We start from the raw sequence: 16581 nt of genomic DNA, 5'->3' as shown, positions 1-16581 counted from the left end.
ATAATACTCCATGCAGATCTATGAGCTGTTGCTTTGCCTTTGCTTAATTCTTGCCCTTGATTGTCCTTTTAAACTGAAAGCTGGTCCAGTAGGCTCAATGCAGGGTCTACCAGTGTAGGCTGTCATCTAAGCATCATAAAGTTTTTGGTGCCACCAACAGCAATAGTGATAAATTACGCAGTAATTTCTGTGGATGGGAAACACGCACTTGGTTAACTATCATAAAGCAAACACAAAGGTTATTCACCTGTGTCTTCAGGATGTGTTTTAAGGTGTTTGACATACAAGTAAAACTTTATAAGGGTTTTCGGGAACTTGAAAATGAGCTGACAATAAAATGTCCACCACAAAGACAATTTGAACATTTTTATTTTCAAACTAATATAAATCAGAATCTGATAGAGGTTCACTGCAAAGCCGGAATTCACAAAAAAAAAAAAAAAAATTGGTGCATAATGGTTACGCAGTAAGAGAAAAGATGAAGCAACTACAACAAAAGTCAAGAAGCTTACAATTGTCCTGTAAACATTTTAAATAATTAAACATAAATAAATGCAGCTGATGTTTCACATATGGTAAAAAACTTCTATCAGGTGTTCAATTCAATCAATGCAACTTTAAAATAAGTTAAATTTAAATTCAATTCTTACATTTGCTGTCATCTTATACTATTAGTTGACTGTTATCTAAGATAGCAAATTTTAATGTTCAAGCTTATTGTTTAAATAGGCCTACGTGTTTTCCTCTTAAACATTGATACCAGTATCAACATTCAAAGTATGTGTATAATAAGTGTAAAAGTGTATGATACTGGCGTGTCAACAGTAAGTTCAACTTGAAAAGTCAGTGATATTTCTCAACATTTTTGTTAAATCTGTGTCAGAAACCCTGTTCAGGCATACATTAACAAACTAAGACCCAAATTAACAAGTTAATGAGAGATCAGAGAAGACACATACATGTCGCTGTCAAGACTTCCAGCATTACATAAAGTGATTTTCATTTTCACTTTATAGACTCTAAATTTTACACCAGCAATTATTATTGCTGTAATGTTCATAGAAGATAAAACCACTGCTGTAAAACATTTGACATGACACAGTGTTGAGAAAATGTAGTGTATGCTGTCCTGTTGAATCAGGTGTGTGTGAAGGATCTTCCCCATTCTGATGACGGATGTCACCTTACAATAGTAAATAACAGATTGCTTAATAAATGTATTTGTCTGCCTATAAAGAACATCTGAAAGGTGTTTGCTCTTTTCCTGTGGCATGTTGGGTTTGTTATCCGTCTATATCCAAGGGTAATATCCTTTTAACTGTTTGAGAGAGACATGAAAGAATTATGAAGTGAAGACACTATTGTTCTATACATTCACCAGTTATTATTATTATTAGCATTATTAATGTTCAAGCGAGTCAGTGGAATGTCTGATATCAGTCACCATGAATTAATGAGTCTTATTGTAAATTTATAGAAAGCATTAACTTTGCACTAGTAATGAAATGTGAATAGTGCTAACTCTGAAGAGAGAAAGAGTGAATGAGTTCATAGAAACGATGACAGGATAACATGAATAACATGCTGCAGGAATAATAACAGAATAATACAATATGGAAATCTGGGCCATTTCTTGTCTACATTTTACCCTCTCTCCCCTCTTTCTTTCTCTTTATTTTTCTTATATAGATTTAAGTGATTCAGATTTAAGACTTGTTTACTTGATACTTGTTTGACCCCCAAACTGAGCAAAATCTCAAAGAACACACGTATTTAATCAACAACGCCATTCCCTTTTCTCAAACAAACATCTCCACAATATGGTGACATTTCAGTGAGTCACTCTCAAACACAAACAAGCCTGGGTGTCCCCTCCGCTTCCCACTCCTCCTTTGTGGAAGCTGAGCTCTGCTTTCACCCCCTCCAGGATGCGCTTGCATCATCCTCCTAAAGTCAACAAGTCAAGGGACATTGGGTGGTCTCTTTCCTCCCTCTGTCAGACCTATTTATCTATAGCAGTAGCACGTCAGTACAAAGCGGGCTGTGAGTCATGGCAGCAGAGCCCCTGACTCAATGCTGCTTTGGTTAATCAGTAACCAGAGTGGGAGCACTGCGGCTGGCCGGCTGGCTTAAAGTAAGGGAGCGGAGAAGTCCGGACCTCACTCAGTACCTCACTCAGCAGGAGCAGAAACACACGGTAAGAGCAAACTTTGACTTTATCTCAGTAATTGTGTTTTGACTGTGCAGTAGAAAAACTTGTTATAGGCGAGTGGAGATATTTCAGTTCAGAGTCGTGGAACTGATGGAAGTAATCCTTTATGATCTTCAAAAATCCGAAAGCTCTTCTGTCAAACTGCCTCTTTGACCTACTTTTTAGTTCAATCCAGTTCTAGAAGACAAGGTAATGATGGATCAGATCATTAGTCTTGACAGAAAACATGATTTATCATGAATCAGCCATGTTTTTCTTCTGTCATCAAGCCATCAGGTACACAGGTGGGCTGGTTGCCATAAGAACATTTGAGTGCACCAGTTTTATTGATAAGGGACCAAGGCCATGTCCTGTAATACATGTCCAAATAGAGGAAAACCTTCTGTTTGCTCACGTCTTCCAAGAGTCCATCAGTCCACTTTTCTGCATGTTCAACTCAAAGGATAAAGTCCTATTTTGCATGAGAGCACTCACCCAAGTTACTCTTCACAAACATCCATATTCATGCATAGAAAGTGTTAATGAAGAAGAGTTAAAAATTACAAGTTCAACTTTAAACAGTGTTTACTCTCAAATTATTAGCAGCTGCAGTGACAAAATTGCAACGGCAAGTTGGGAATACGTGAAACATCTCCGTGAACTTGTCAGCCATTAAACAATGGCATTATTTTTATTATCCACTTAATGTGTGTGTGTGAAAGTTTGTCTTTCTAATCTTTTTATTAATTCATTTTAGATATGTTTGTTTACATACAATAAATAAATAAATACAGACAAATTTGTCCAAACTAGTTTTCCAATAACAGTATCCAGACTGTTTTGGCTTAATGTATGTCAACAATTTGAGCATGTAAATTTGTTTGACTGCTGCCTGAGCAAACCAAATGAAACATCCGTCTTATTTTAGTCAGCAAACACATACGAATTCACACACAGACACACGTAGATACATCTTCATTATCTATGCGACCCCTGTTGCAGAGGGTAATGCCTGCTCTCATTCACTGACCAGCAGGAGAGAGGACATACAAAGAGTAATCAATCCATCACTGACATGCTGCTCTATGTCCAATGTTTCTGCCAGCCAATCCTGTCAGAGAGAGAAAACCAGATCAAGCCAGATTTCTGATGTACCATTCACAGTGCTCACTAAGACTCAAGTGGAAGTTGATAGGGTTGTATACTCAAGGTATTTCGTTGTAAACTAAAAATATCTGTCTCTCTCTCTACAGAAGGAATCATTTTACGGTGACTACCCACAAAACATAAAATGCAGATTCTGCAGTCGCCTCTTCTATCCCTCCTACTCTGCTGCTACCTCTCAGGAAGCCAAGCCAATCGGGTCTACGTTCACCCTTTTCACCTCTTTGCCGCTGAGAATGTCAGCTGTGAGACCCTGCAGCCCCAAACGTCTAAGCCTCTGGAGACACTTCCTGTGGCCTCCCTCGATATTGAAGTCCTGACACCAGACAGCAGGGACCAGTCGGTACTGGATGCACAGAAACAGAACATCACAGAGAGGACAGCAGTTCTGGCTGAACTGTTAAATTCTCTGGGCCTGAGGATGTACCAGGCACTCAGCAGTAAGCAGCACAACACCAACAGCCTCTTCTCTCCGGTCAACACCTATGGATCCCTTGTCACCTTTTACTTGGGAGTCTCCAAGAAGACAGCGAGCTCATTCCAGGTCTGTCAATTGTTATCAGTATAGAGAAAAAAAAGTCCTTATTAAGAATATGCTTGATATGATCCTGTGTCATTGTCAGGTCCCGTACATTCACTCATAGAAGTAACTTTTTCCCATTGCACTCCTTTCCTTCCAGCTTCTACTGGGCCTGAGCAGCGGCACTGACCAAGAGGACTGTGTGTCCTTAGTGGACGGACACAAGGTTCTCCAGACCCTGCAGAGTATTAACTCTCTAGTGGACGATGGGCCTAAAGATGAAATCACTACCCAGGTGTGGACCTTCACTCGCGAGCATGCTCAACTCTCCGGGGACTTTGTTCAAGGCACGCAGGACTTCTCAGACACATCATTCATCCGTGGCGTGGACTTCTCAAAACCTCAGGAGGCAGAGCAGTTGGTGAACAGCTTTGTGGAGAAGACGTCAGACAGGAAGGTGAAGAGCGTCTTCAAACATCTGAATTCCAGCAGCGACCTTCTGTTTCTTACTTTATTCAGCTTCCAAGGTTGGTCTCATTTTCTCTTTTATTTCGACCTTTGTTTTGTCGATTTTAGAATACACAGACTGAGATGAATAATTTAGAGTCAAAACTAACTTTCTAATTTAAAAGCACAATTTAAACATATATATATTTAACTACTCAAGCACTACACTGTGTGCTACCAAAGGTAGTATTTGGAGTAGATCGGTATTAAATATTATATAATTTTTATATAATTAAAGCTTATAGAATTTTTTAAATTTTGTGGGACAAACGAAACACTGTACCACTTACGATCACAGTGTGTATATTTTGTGTACTGCTAACCACTGCACCACCTCACAGTACCTCATTGTGTTCTTTGCTTGTGCCTGTTTAGGCAACTGGAGAACAGCCTTCCAACCAGAGAAGACTTCTTTGCAGGAGTTTCATGTGGATGAAACAACCACAGTGATGGCTCCACTGATGACCCACACGGGTCAGTACCACTACCTGAATGATAAGGTAAATCATAGTTCAGGAGATTTGGTTTTTGACTTGTGTATTACTGTACATCACATATTACAGATGTAAGATATGAAATACATTTGGGTGGAGAACATTTTAATGACTGGACTCATCTGTAATATTTTTCTTCTGCTCCTATGAAGGTACGGCGGTGCACTGCTGTGAAACTGTCTCTCAGCAAACGGTCCTACATGTTGCTGGTCCTGCCCCACGAAGGGACCAAACTGCACGACTTAGAGTCTAAGCTACGCACGGATGTCATCTCTGACTGGCACCAGAACCTCCAGGAAGGGTGAGCATTGTGCTTTTCTGAAAACCCAAAACCCGGACCTCCTTTCACCTTTGAAGTCCTTCACAATATCACAAGTTGACTAGAAATCTGAAGCATCTTTTGTCCTTCATGTTCTACGCCTGTTGTGCTTCCCTTTAAATTTCACCTACATCATACGACAAGTCACTCAGTTACAGCATTTAATAGTTGCCAGTCACATGTATTTCTGTTCAAATGTCACTTTTTTGTGCCGGATCACTAAAATTTAAAATCTGCTTCCCTTGTGTCCGTCCACCCAGTCTGTTGGAGCTGTCCCTGCCGAAGTTCTCCATGTCGTCTGTGACTGATTTGCGAGATCTTCTGACCAACATGGATCCAGAAGTTGAGGCCAAACTGCTGGGCTCTCAGGCTGAGTTCAGTCAACTCAGCAACACCAAACCCTTCACTATAGATAAGGTGAAGTACACGAGTTTGTCAGCTTGTCATATTATAGAAATGACTCTGGATGTGTGCAGCATTAACAGGTCTCTCTGTGTCCCCGCAGGCGTTCAACAAGGTTATGTTTGAGATGTCAGAGGAAGGAGCAGAACCTCAGGACAAGATCCAGGAAGCAGGCATTCCTCTGAAACTGTCCATCAACCGGCCGTTTTTCTTTTCTGTCATAGAGGGAGATTCTAACGCCATCCTAATGCTGGGAAAGATCACCAACCCTACACTGTAAAGTCAAATAGTGCTTGAAACCAGCAAAAAAGAAACCTCTGACGTGAAAAATGTACGAGGCTCATTTCTTTACTTCGTGTACTTCATCGCCTACAGCTTTCATTTCATTTCAGGCGCTAAAATCAATCATTCAACAGACACGTCATTTAGATCACACCCATGTTTTTCAACTGAATTAATGCCCACATGGAGTACATGAAGAATGAAGCACAGCCTCTCACACAAATGATCAATATTCAACAGCATTGTCGTTATCTTTCACCGTCTAGCTGATTTATGACAACAGTATTTATGAAGACCTGTTACTTAAAGATGAGTTGTTTTCAAGCTGCCTGTTAAAAATCCTAATTTGTTTTTTTTTCCTGTTAAATTTATTATAGCAAAGTTCTGTACAGTATTTTTCAGCATATTAGGTACAGTAACCACAATTCTCTATGATGAATGATTGATGTTGTATATTGTAACTAAGAGTTTATTTTTGTTCTGTTGTAATTTGTGACTGCTGTAATAAAACATTTGTATCCCAACATGGTTAAAATGTCATATTTTTTTATCAAAGTTTCTCATTGTTGACATTTCAATGCTGCAGATGAGTTTTGCAACAATATTAGTCACACAAACAGGTCAGGAGAGAGAGAGACGTCTACAAAACTGGACTACAGGGAAATGCTGAGCTGAGGTCATTCAGCTTTCTAGTGATTTTGTCATTTACTGCTGAGGAGATGAGAAAAGGATAATAATTTAAACAATTACTTATTTTAGGAAACATCTCATCAACTACTGTAGAGCAACTGATTTTCTTTTAAAAATCAAGTTAAAACATAAAATTACAATTTCTTAGATGGCTAATCACAGATCATATCTCATCCAAAATCCTGCCTCCCACAAACTGCGCTTAAAAATATTAATTACTTGCAGAATAATGTAGTGACCCTTTCATACAATTAATATAACTTTGCAGCTAAAACCAGATAATAAATAGAATGCCCATATTACAAAATCTGCTTTATATATTTATATAACATCTCTAACAAAGGTTTAATGATGCCTGGTTGCAGTAGCACCTTATACTGTATATCTTAGAAATATTAAAAATATATGTGTACAAACAATGTTATGTGTGAAATCATATGGAAATATAAATATCAGTTTTGATGAATGATGACTGGATTCAGCAGTTTAACTTTGTATATTTGTGGTATACAAAGTTTTTTGTGTATCAATCTGTAGCAGTAATTTGTTATTGAAATTTGGCTTGTACACAGTGTTTAGAACCCTCTAGCTGTATTAAAACAAAAATTCAACATTGTATCAGAGAAATTTATTTTATTCCCAAATTATGTTATATTATGTTAAACATATTATATTATACAACTTTGATTTAAACAAAAATGTACATGTTACACACTGACAGATGTCGGTGCAATACCTTGCCACAGAGCAGCTTATATGACCGACATCCAGCGTCATGTTAGAAACATTTCATCAACATATAACCTTTTGTTCAAGTCGGAGAACCCAACACGAACCCAATTTCCCCAAGGGATCAGTAAAGTATTTCTGATTCTGTACCAGTGATGATCCAGTCTCACTCACAGACCGTCTGCTGATTCCAACAACAATTTACTGCTTGATGAGATGGGTAAAATGTTTGTGCACTGTGGCTCTATGGTTGGCGTTAAGTAGAGATGTTTTTGTGGTTGACGAAGGATTTCAGTAGTATCCGTCCCTGTACATTCTTCCCGTTCTGATCATCATAAACTGTTGACTTTGATCTGGGACAACTGTTTTTTTTTCCCTTCACAAGTCTTCAGGAAATGCACAGATGAGTGCATCACGTTAACAGGTTTCAGATACTATGGAGTCACCTGTTTTACTGGTTCTGTTCAGCGAGCTCTCGAGCCTCTTTCACAAGGTCCATCAGAGTGGAGAACATGGAGATGTCACCTGGCTGAAGACCCATCTTCTGGATCTGAGACACACAAAAGTACAAAGAAATGTAAGAATCGCTTTGTCTGCACGTGTTTGTGCACTCGTCAAACACCACCTACCTGCTCCCCCAGGTATTCCACATCCAGCGCCAGTTGAAGTCGGATCTTGCTGTCATCTGTGGGTCCACCATTTGCTCCTGCCATGGTAGTCGTATTTGCACCTTTTCTGGCTTGCTTCAGTCGCTTCAGACTCTCCTCCATCTTTCTCACGGAGCTCAGCACCTCTGAGATGGTCTCATAGTACCTGAACACACACAAGAAAGACAAAAAATAAAAGGTGGAAATACAAATCTTGTGGTCTGCAGCTAGAAGAATATTTTTAGATAATGAAACAAATGGAACTTTCACATAATGAAAGCAATGGAACTTGCTGTTTAATTCGTCAACACTGGTAGAGGTACTGTATCTGAGTCTAGCTATGTTTGCAGGCGTGCATATTTGTGTTAGCTCACCTCTGTGTGCACTCAGACAGTGCAACTCGTAGCCACTCTAGTGCAGTGGAGGGATTGACCAGACCCGTTGAGTCAGTCAGCAACTGATGCAACGGGCGTAAAGCATTGTCCATGTAGGCTGATGCTCGCACCGGTAGTTCCTGTTTAAGGAGGAAGAAGAATGTTGTATGCCCAGCGAGGTGCCAAGATATACCTTTCAATATTTGCTCATGTTCAGGATGAAGACTGGAAGTTAAGTGAAACTGAAGCATGTGTCATGAGCTGTTAAGAATGGAGGTTCGGTTGACATCATGTCCTCACAACAGCTGCAGACTCACATTTTTTTCTATTAAATTGTTACAGTAAAACTTTTGGCCTACATTCTCTTAATGTAGCATTATATAAAAATAGGAAAATAGGATGAAAGAATCAGACTTGCTATCAGCAGATAGAATTATCAGGACATCCTTATTCAGTGTACTATGTGCTATATGCTATCAGTGTTTCCCCCATAATCACTCGCTGATATTCATTCCCAATAAAGCAACAGAAATTGCTGATTGAGCAGGAAGCAGAATAACTCAGATGGAGCTACACAGCTGCACTGCAATGAAAACATTATGGTAGTGGCTACTAATGGGCAGACAAACAAATTTAGAGTGAGCACGTCAGCGCTGGAATGAAAGAAAGAATGAGCGTGCTTGACAGATTCATACATGGACCTTAAACTGTTTTATTTTGAAAAACTACCATCTTCAAGGTCAGTTATTAACCTTCAATAATCGCATTACTTTTTGGAAATCTAATTTGCTCACAGCCAGAAAATCGTTTAAATGTGTGCAAAGCCTTATACAGAAATGTTATTTAGTTCATCAATATGCAATGTTAGAGCTATGTGAAAATCTAATGCCATGCATGTATTAACACGCATGTATTCCACATCACAGATCCAAGTGCATTAGCCCTTCAGTCTCCCAATGTTTGGCCCAAGAGACGTGATATTATGACATATCGGAGAAACACGTATGCGTGCATGACTGCTGCTTCGCTGACCTTATTAGTCCTGCGGTAGAGTCGTGGAACCTCAGAGGCACTCTTCAGGAAGCGGCAACTGCGTTCAGTAAGATGTTGGGTCATCTTGGTGTTCAGAGTGGGAATGCTACTTGACAGGCAAACCTTGGAGTCTGATAAAGCATCTGTTATAGATGAGAACGGCGGTAAATGCCAACAACCACAGTCTGAGTTACCTTCGTGCTAAACCAGGAAGTGGTGAGCAAGGAATGATTGTATTTTATGACTGAGATATCATCTTTGAAGATGCCATGCACAAAAGCCTGTTGGGGATTGAATGGTTACATTTTTAAATGTCAGTGAACACTAGATTTATGTCATCGCTGACATGTTTCTCTAGGCATGTTTTCCATAAAAATAAGGACACAGCAGAAATGCAGGAATCCTCGCCATTTTAAGAAAAATTCTCAAAAAAAGGGAGAAAATTCCACTCATATTACAGTTTCTATTCATCCAGTGCTTTGCAACAACTATTATATACTAGTGGTTGCTAGTGTCTTAAAATGCACCTGGGCATTTCTTCCTCATTTCCTGAACAAACAAAGAAAATAAGATAAAGCAAACACAAGTCAAAGAAAGTAAAGAAGTTAAAATCACATCCATATGCCCTGCGTGGGTAACTTACCCTCCACAGTGGCAAAGTTTTTGAATCCGATGGCTTCTAACCGCTGTCTGACCATCTCTGACAACTCTGGAATCTAAGAAAAAGACAAGCAAGCTATCAGTCTGGAAACATTAAGTTGAAATAATTCTCAACAAACCCATAAATCAGATTTAATTAACTGGAATTACATGAATAAATACACATCTTCGGTCTGTCTGTGTGTTTGCACCTTCTCCTGCAGCTTTTGGATGTCAGCTGCAATGTAGACCAGTTGTTTGGTGGACAGGGAGGTAGGACTCCCACTCTCACTGCCGCCCTCGTCCATTGATGTTCGACTGGAGGTGGAGGAGGCCGAGCTTGGTAGAGGCCTGGTTGGCTCTTTACTCACTTCAGGAGGTGGAGTTTTAGTCAACACCTGTGCAGACACCAATCAAGATGAGAAACAGGAGAAGCTAATAATATCATGGTTATTCATTTGCATGGCGCTTTGTTTGAACTACTGCGGCTCTTAAAAATAATTCTTTCTGCTTCACCGGAGTTTACCTCGTCAAGAAACTTGGCGTATCGTGCGTAGAGCTGCAGTGTGAGCTTCCAGAAGCGATGGGCCAGAGGTGACAGGTAGACTTTGTCTGACCAACATCTCACTAGACAGGACCACAACACCTCAGACACCTGCAGGTGGTATGCACTGCTGGCTGGAGAGAAACAGGCACAGATACACAGTCACTGCAGGTAAAGTAGTGAAGTAGTATTATTAAACACTCGTGTTCATGATAGAAAATATATTCCTACCTGGTGCTGCTTCTAGTCCATCACTTATGGCGTTCTCTAGACTTCCTGCGATTTCCTTGTACCTGGAAAAACGAGGACAGATACACAGAGAGTTGGAGGACAAAACAATCAATCAGTTATCAGGTTATTTCTTGCATCAGCTCTGATAGGCACATGTTCATGATGTGAAACAACACTGTGGGCTTTGGAAATTATGGACTTTTAGGAGAGAGCTGGACTGTGCAGGTTTGTACTGGGAAATGAGGACACAAGCCCCAATCTTTACAGTGTGTGGAGGCAGGGGGAGGTTGACAAACAGTAGACAAGTTCTCTTTTTCACACAAATCAATGGCTGTTCAGTCAAGGTCCAGTGTCATGTTTATGGGCTATGTTTAGTAATACGCTGACACACATCTGAAAAGTTACATTTTGCTTCCTGTCATCATTCTGCATGAAAATCACACCCACGTGCAATTTTGTAGACTCCTATAAAAACAGCCTTTGTTCAACTTGTGAACGTCTGTCAATTTGTCTTTTTTCCCCCTAAAAAAAATGTTGACAGGCTGAAATATTAATTAAAGCTTGTCTGTAGCATCATTAAAGCAAGAGCAGACAATTCTTCAAAATACATGACGCGCAAAAGAAATTGCACCTTCACCAATGTCTCACCATATTCATTTAAGCTGAGAGGTCTTAATTCAGAAGATTAGAACATAACTATCATATCCACTCCATGCAATGCAAAATGATCAAATCTAAGGTTGTGCACATGCATGAGTTTCCAGAAAGTCTTATTGTCACATGAAAGTTCAGCTATAGATATGCCTCACTATCGCCTCCCTTATTGCTCGTAAGAGAATTCTTTTATTATGGAAGTCTTCTCAACCACCATCAATCAAAGTCTGGCTACATGATATTTTAGGTCTTCTGAAACTGGAGAAGATTAAATTCTCACTTCGGGGTTCATCTGACAGGTTTTATACTCACTGGAGCCCTCTGCTTAACTATCTAGATGGGTTGCCAGCCATTGAAGTTTCTCTGTAAAGTCCCTCTGTATGGTCATGTATGAATCCAACCCCCTGTGCTGGTCGGCCAGTGGCAGATACTTGCCCCTCTTCCAACATTTATTCATCCTAAGACACTGCAGCATAACAAATTCGCAATGACGACTGAGGAGTAAGCAGCTATTAAAAGTCACTTTGTTCATTTAACGATCGGCAGTAGCACCTCATATTTGCATGTATTTATTTACTTATTTTATCATTATTCTTATATATACATTTATTATTTTTATTATTATATTTATTTATTATCTTTATTTCTTAAAAGCTACTACTGTGTAGGTATGTATATGTATTTGTACGAATATATGTGTGTATATATATATTTTTCTCTTATTCCTTTTTGTTTATATTTATCCATTATTTCTAGTTTAGTTTAGTTTTGTCTTTAATTATTATGCCATATGTATGTAATTCTATTTATTTATTAACTTATTTAGGACATACTAAATTGAATTTCCCTCGGGATCAATAAAGTATGTATATATCTATATTTTAACCGTACAAGAAGAACATGGGTATTGGGGGGGTGCGGTGTTCATTTAAGTTCATAAATGTTAAAAAAGAAAAGAAAAGAAACTGTATTTCTGTATGCACTTTTCATCTGTGACCTACATTTCATAAACAAAAGTTATAAAAAAGATATATATATATACCTCACTAGAAGTGCTCGTCACACAGTTTTAAAGCTCCACCTTAGAGTGTGGACATTCAAAGTCAGACAACATGTTGTATAAAACAGTGGACTCTACAAAGTGAAACCTATGCACAATCTATAGTATATATAGATGGTATTGAGGTAATATGCACCGTAGTTGAAAGTAGACTGGCAGGTTCCATTTGTTGTGGAAGCTGGTATATGTGTGGTGTACTCTCAGTCTCTTCACACTGGCCTGCGAGCTGCACTGACGCTCAAACTTCCGCACAAACTCCATACTCGTGCTGTAACGCTAGAAAAGATAACGAGTAAACAGAGAAAACACAGGTGAAGCTATTCAATCTAACATTGAATTATGAGACATACAATGGATGTCTGCAAAGTGAACGCGCACACACACCAACTGTGTCACCAACTGTGTGGCTGTACCTCATAGAATATGTCGGGGTTTCCGGGGTTGAACAGGTAGGCCAGCCTCTCCTCTATCCCTTTGACCATCTCAGGCCACACAGAGTTCACCAGGAAATCATAACCCGGCACTGTGTCAGCTTTGTCACTGAGAAGGGAGAGGCAGCAGCACAGTAAATGATGCAAAGTAACTCCATTAATAAGAAAAATAAAAACATATGAAAAGTATGTGGTCACTGTGCTGAATGCAACAGCTCTACAGATCAAAGTAGATAATTTGCTTTTCTAGTAAAAGCAAGAGGATTTCAAAATACAACAAAGATCTACTTGTCCATGCATGCTTTAAATGAATTTACATCAATACCTTGATATGGCTCCTCCAGTCACCTCTCTAAGCAGTCTACAGTGATGAGGAACAAACTCCAATAGTCTTGCATACATTAGCTGGAGACCATTCGGACTGGACTTCACCACCTCCTCTACTATCACCTAAAACAAGGAAATGTTCTGCCAATGTTATCAATTAATGACTTCAAAAAAGCAGAAATGTCCTTGGATCAACAGTATATCAACATGTATGTGGCATGCTTACCTGGTCCATGTATGGTTTGACCAGAACCTGACCTACAAGGGCCTCAGCATCTCGAGTCTTGTCTATGGTGGCATATGTCCTCAGGCAGTGCCGCACCATGTCTACATTAGACGTCTGCAGACCCTCAATCAGCAGGCCCTCCAGAGACTGCTGCAGCATGGAGGTGATACCTGCAATACGCTGGCAGTAAACAGGGCCTTGTTACATTCATTGTTTTTTTTGAAAAAAAGAACTACTATTACTATTTTCCAGCAAAACACATAAACCACAAGAATCATAAATCAGTGTTTTGGAGATGATTTCTGTATATTCAATGCAAAAGGGTAGCAATGATGATTTTGCTCTGTGAGAGGAACTGGAGGGATTGGACAAAAATTGGTTTTCACTTAATTACATGACTGACAGAAGCGCAGTCAGATAGACAAATTGATTGACTAACTGAGTGGCTATTGCTTCATCAGCCATCTGACTGACTGACCCATTGACACTTACAGGTCTGACTTTGTCCAATAGGGGCATGCCTTTGCTCTGTACAGCGTGGAACTGCAGCTGGTTGAATTCTGTGGCAATCCTCTCCAGAATCTGACCTGCTAACAAGGGGCTGTACATAGACAGACGCAGAGTCAAGCACAAAGACTTAGTACTACATCACTGCAGTGATCAAACTCAAACAACTTTTTGCAGTTCTTTTTGAATAGTTGGAAGACAATGGAAGACATTGCTTAATATTACATCATAGAAAAACAGCATCTGACACAACTCCAAAAAGATGGATGGACACATTTATAAACATGACCTTTTCAAACTGATTTGTCAATTAATGGACATCCAATTTGTGACACCTGGTCAGGGCAAATATTGAAATGCAAATACCGAAACTGACTTTACTCGGTAAATAACTTTCCCTCATTCAAAGAGAGGTTATCTAAGAGGTGATGCCTGCGGGATTGCTGCAATGTCAGTTTCCTACCTGCTGACTTCCAGAGAATTCGATTCCTTGGAGTTCTGTGAGTGGAGGATCTTCTCAATCTTCTCCACTGAGCGCACCACCTGAATTAACCTCAATACACACCCCTGATGGATGGAGAAGAGGAAAATTGAGCTCATCACACAGAATATTTAATGATGAACAAATACGATACAATAATGAAGTTAGACAGGGAGATAAGTAAGCAAACCTTTTTTTTCTGCAGGTCTTCCTGTTTGTAAAGCTGGTTGTCTATAGCCTGGATCACCTCACTCACACAGGACCGCAGACTCTGTTATAAATAACAGCCAGAAACATGTATGAGAGGTCTGGGGTAGATATTAACCAAAAATTACAGTACACTTAAACACAACACTTACCATGACCTCCTCTCGTAACTGTCCCAATGGCACAGAGAGCTGATTAAGGGCTTTGTCCATCCCCACCTGAGACATGAGAGCAGAGCTATGAGATCAGAAACAATCTTCAAACAATTAGATTTGCTGAAATCCCAATGTGCACACCAATACCAATATGCTAGTGTTATTATCAACTAAAAGTAAAGGCTTACCAGGCTGCAAGGCAAAAATCTTATGTGATATCGATCAAGATTGTTTACAGTAAAGGTCAAGCATGCCTTTGAAACATCATGGAATAAGTATTTTCAGTAAACCTGGACACTGATTTATAGATTGCTTCTCTGTCTCCTGTGGACTTCAAGGTGTTGGTTGTTAAGTCTAACATGCACAACCACCGTTGCTAATGGGCAACATTAATAACGACTGACCAGGTTGGTGGATAGATTAACAAAGTCGGCATAGTCCTTGTTGATGAGCTCCACCATAGCCGTCTTCAGCAGCTTATAGTATAGTTCCAGGTCCTCTCTCATCTCCTCCAGCTGGACCTGCTTTCGACACTCTGCCACAAACTGGTCAACGTCAAAGTCATCCTGCAGGCAAAGAGACAAATGGTAGATCAGACGGATACATACATACGCATATTAGATAACAGAGAACATATAGTAATCAGCTATGTAACACCCAGTATTACAAACATAAGGACAGGTAAGTTAAGGATTATGCTAATGCACAGTATTGTCAGAGTTTGACATGCTCGATATGAACAACATTAATTATGGACACGATTAAAGTTTAGCATTAAAGTTTAAAAGCTTGTTAACTAGATTAGCGTTTCTATTCATTAATAAACATGAAAGGTTTGAGAAACAGGAGCATCCAGTATGGACACGTATTAACAGCCAAAAAGCTAATGCTAACGTTAGCTAATTTAACAGCATATCCCTAGCGTGCGAGCAAACGTAACGTCACAGGAGTCCTACCTTCATAAAAACATCTTTGTCAAAGCACAAAGAATCGGGTCCCTTCGGTAGATTCATGTTGGATTATAAAACACAGCTACAAACAGTATACACAGAAAAAGTCACAAGCACCAAGAAGGCTAGGTGCTGTTACCGAGCTTCCGCAAACATGGCAATGGCACCAACGAAGAAGAGGAGTCGGGAGGACCAGCGACAGGGCAGGTTACAATAGTGCTACAACGCCTCCTACAGGCAATATGAAGTAAATATATTGTGGCAAGGCGAGGTTAAAGCTTCTCATAGAGCATCAAAATAAGCGTCTTTTAAAATATACAATAGATCAATCCACTTAATTAGCTGTATCGTAAGCATGAAAGTGTAATGAACTTCAAATTGCAAGTGACTCAGTTAAATGTAAAGATTACATGTTGCTGTCATAGGATATTCTGAGTAAGAAGTCAATCCAAGGTCTTTGGTCCAAAAAGAAACGATGTGAAATACTTTTGGAAGAAAGAAAAGCCTGTCACTGCTCTTTGTGACCAAGATGGCCCCGTGTCTTGATACTGGCCAGGACTCATCAACAAATATGATAAACACTATGGTCAGCAGTACAGGATGTCGGGTGAATGTCAGGTCTAATACCCCCACAGCAGGGCAACAAGGCTCCATAATGACTCTGCCAACCAGCCAATTCTGAAAATGTATCCTGACCTTTTATGGCTTTTCAACTCTAACTGATGCTGCATTACATTTAAAACGGGGGCAGCCGTGGCCTAGAGGTTGGAGAAGCGGCTTGTGATCAGAGGGTCACTGGTTCCCCACCGGACGGGCAG

General features: G+C 39.8%; 2 protein-coding genes across 2 annotated transcripts; one reads left to right on the top strand and one right to left on the bottom strand.

Annotated features, from left to right (window-relative positions):
• The first annotated feature begins 2036 nt into the window (after positions 1-2036).
• Positions 2037-6403, top strand: agt (angiotensinogen). The gene is made up of 7 exons (XM_046402066.1): positions 2037-2197; positions 3445-3899; positions 4036-4402; positions 4758-4882; positions 5029-5177; positions 5456-5612; positions 5701-6403. Exons 2-7 carry the CDS (start codon positions 3483-3485, stop codon positions 5875-5877), a joined length of 1392 nt encoding a protein of 463 aa, XP_046258022.1. The 5' UTR covers positions 2037-2197; positions 3445-3482; the 3' UTR covers positions 5878-6403.
• Positions 6229-15956, bottom strand: cog2 (component of oligomeric golgi complex 2). Its single transcript, XM_046402061.1, has 18 exons — positions 15770-15956; positions 15218-15379; positions 14811-14876; positions 14642-14722; positions 14434-14537; positions 13956-14064; positions 13464-13643; positions 13236-13360; positions 12893-13019; positions 12616-12755; positions 10766-10827; positions 10517-10668; positions 10203-10388; positions 9995-10067; positions 9352-9494; positions 8320-8459; positions 7928-8111; positions 6229-7848 (listed from the first exon to the last, which is right to left on the bottom strand). Exons 1-18 carry the CDS (start codon positions 15824-15826, stop codon positions 7750-7752), a joined length of 2190 nt encoding a protein of 729 aa, XP_046258017.1. The 5' UTR covers positions 15827-15956; the 3' UTR covers positions 6229-7749.
• Between the last annotated feature and the right edge of the window lie 625 nt (positions 15957-16581).

The sequence above is a fragment of the Scatophagus argus genome, chromosome 10, assembly GCF_020382885.2.
Source record: "Scatophagus argus isolate fScaArg1 chromosome 10, fScaArg1.pri, whole genome shotgun sequence".
Taxonomy (NCBI): domain Eukaryota; kingdom Metazoa; phylum Chordata; class Actinopteri; family Scatophagidae; genus Scatophagus; species Scatophagus argus.
This window is presented reverse-complemented; position numbering and strand designations above follow the sequence as displayed.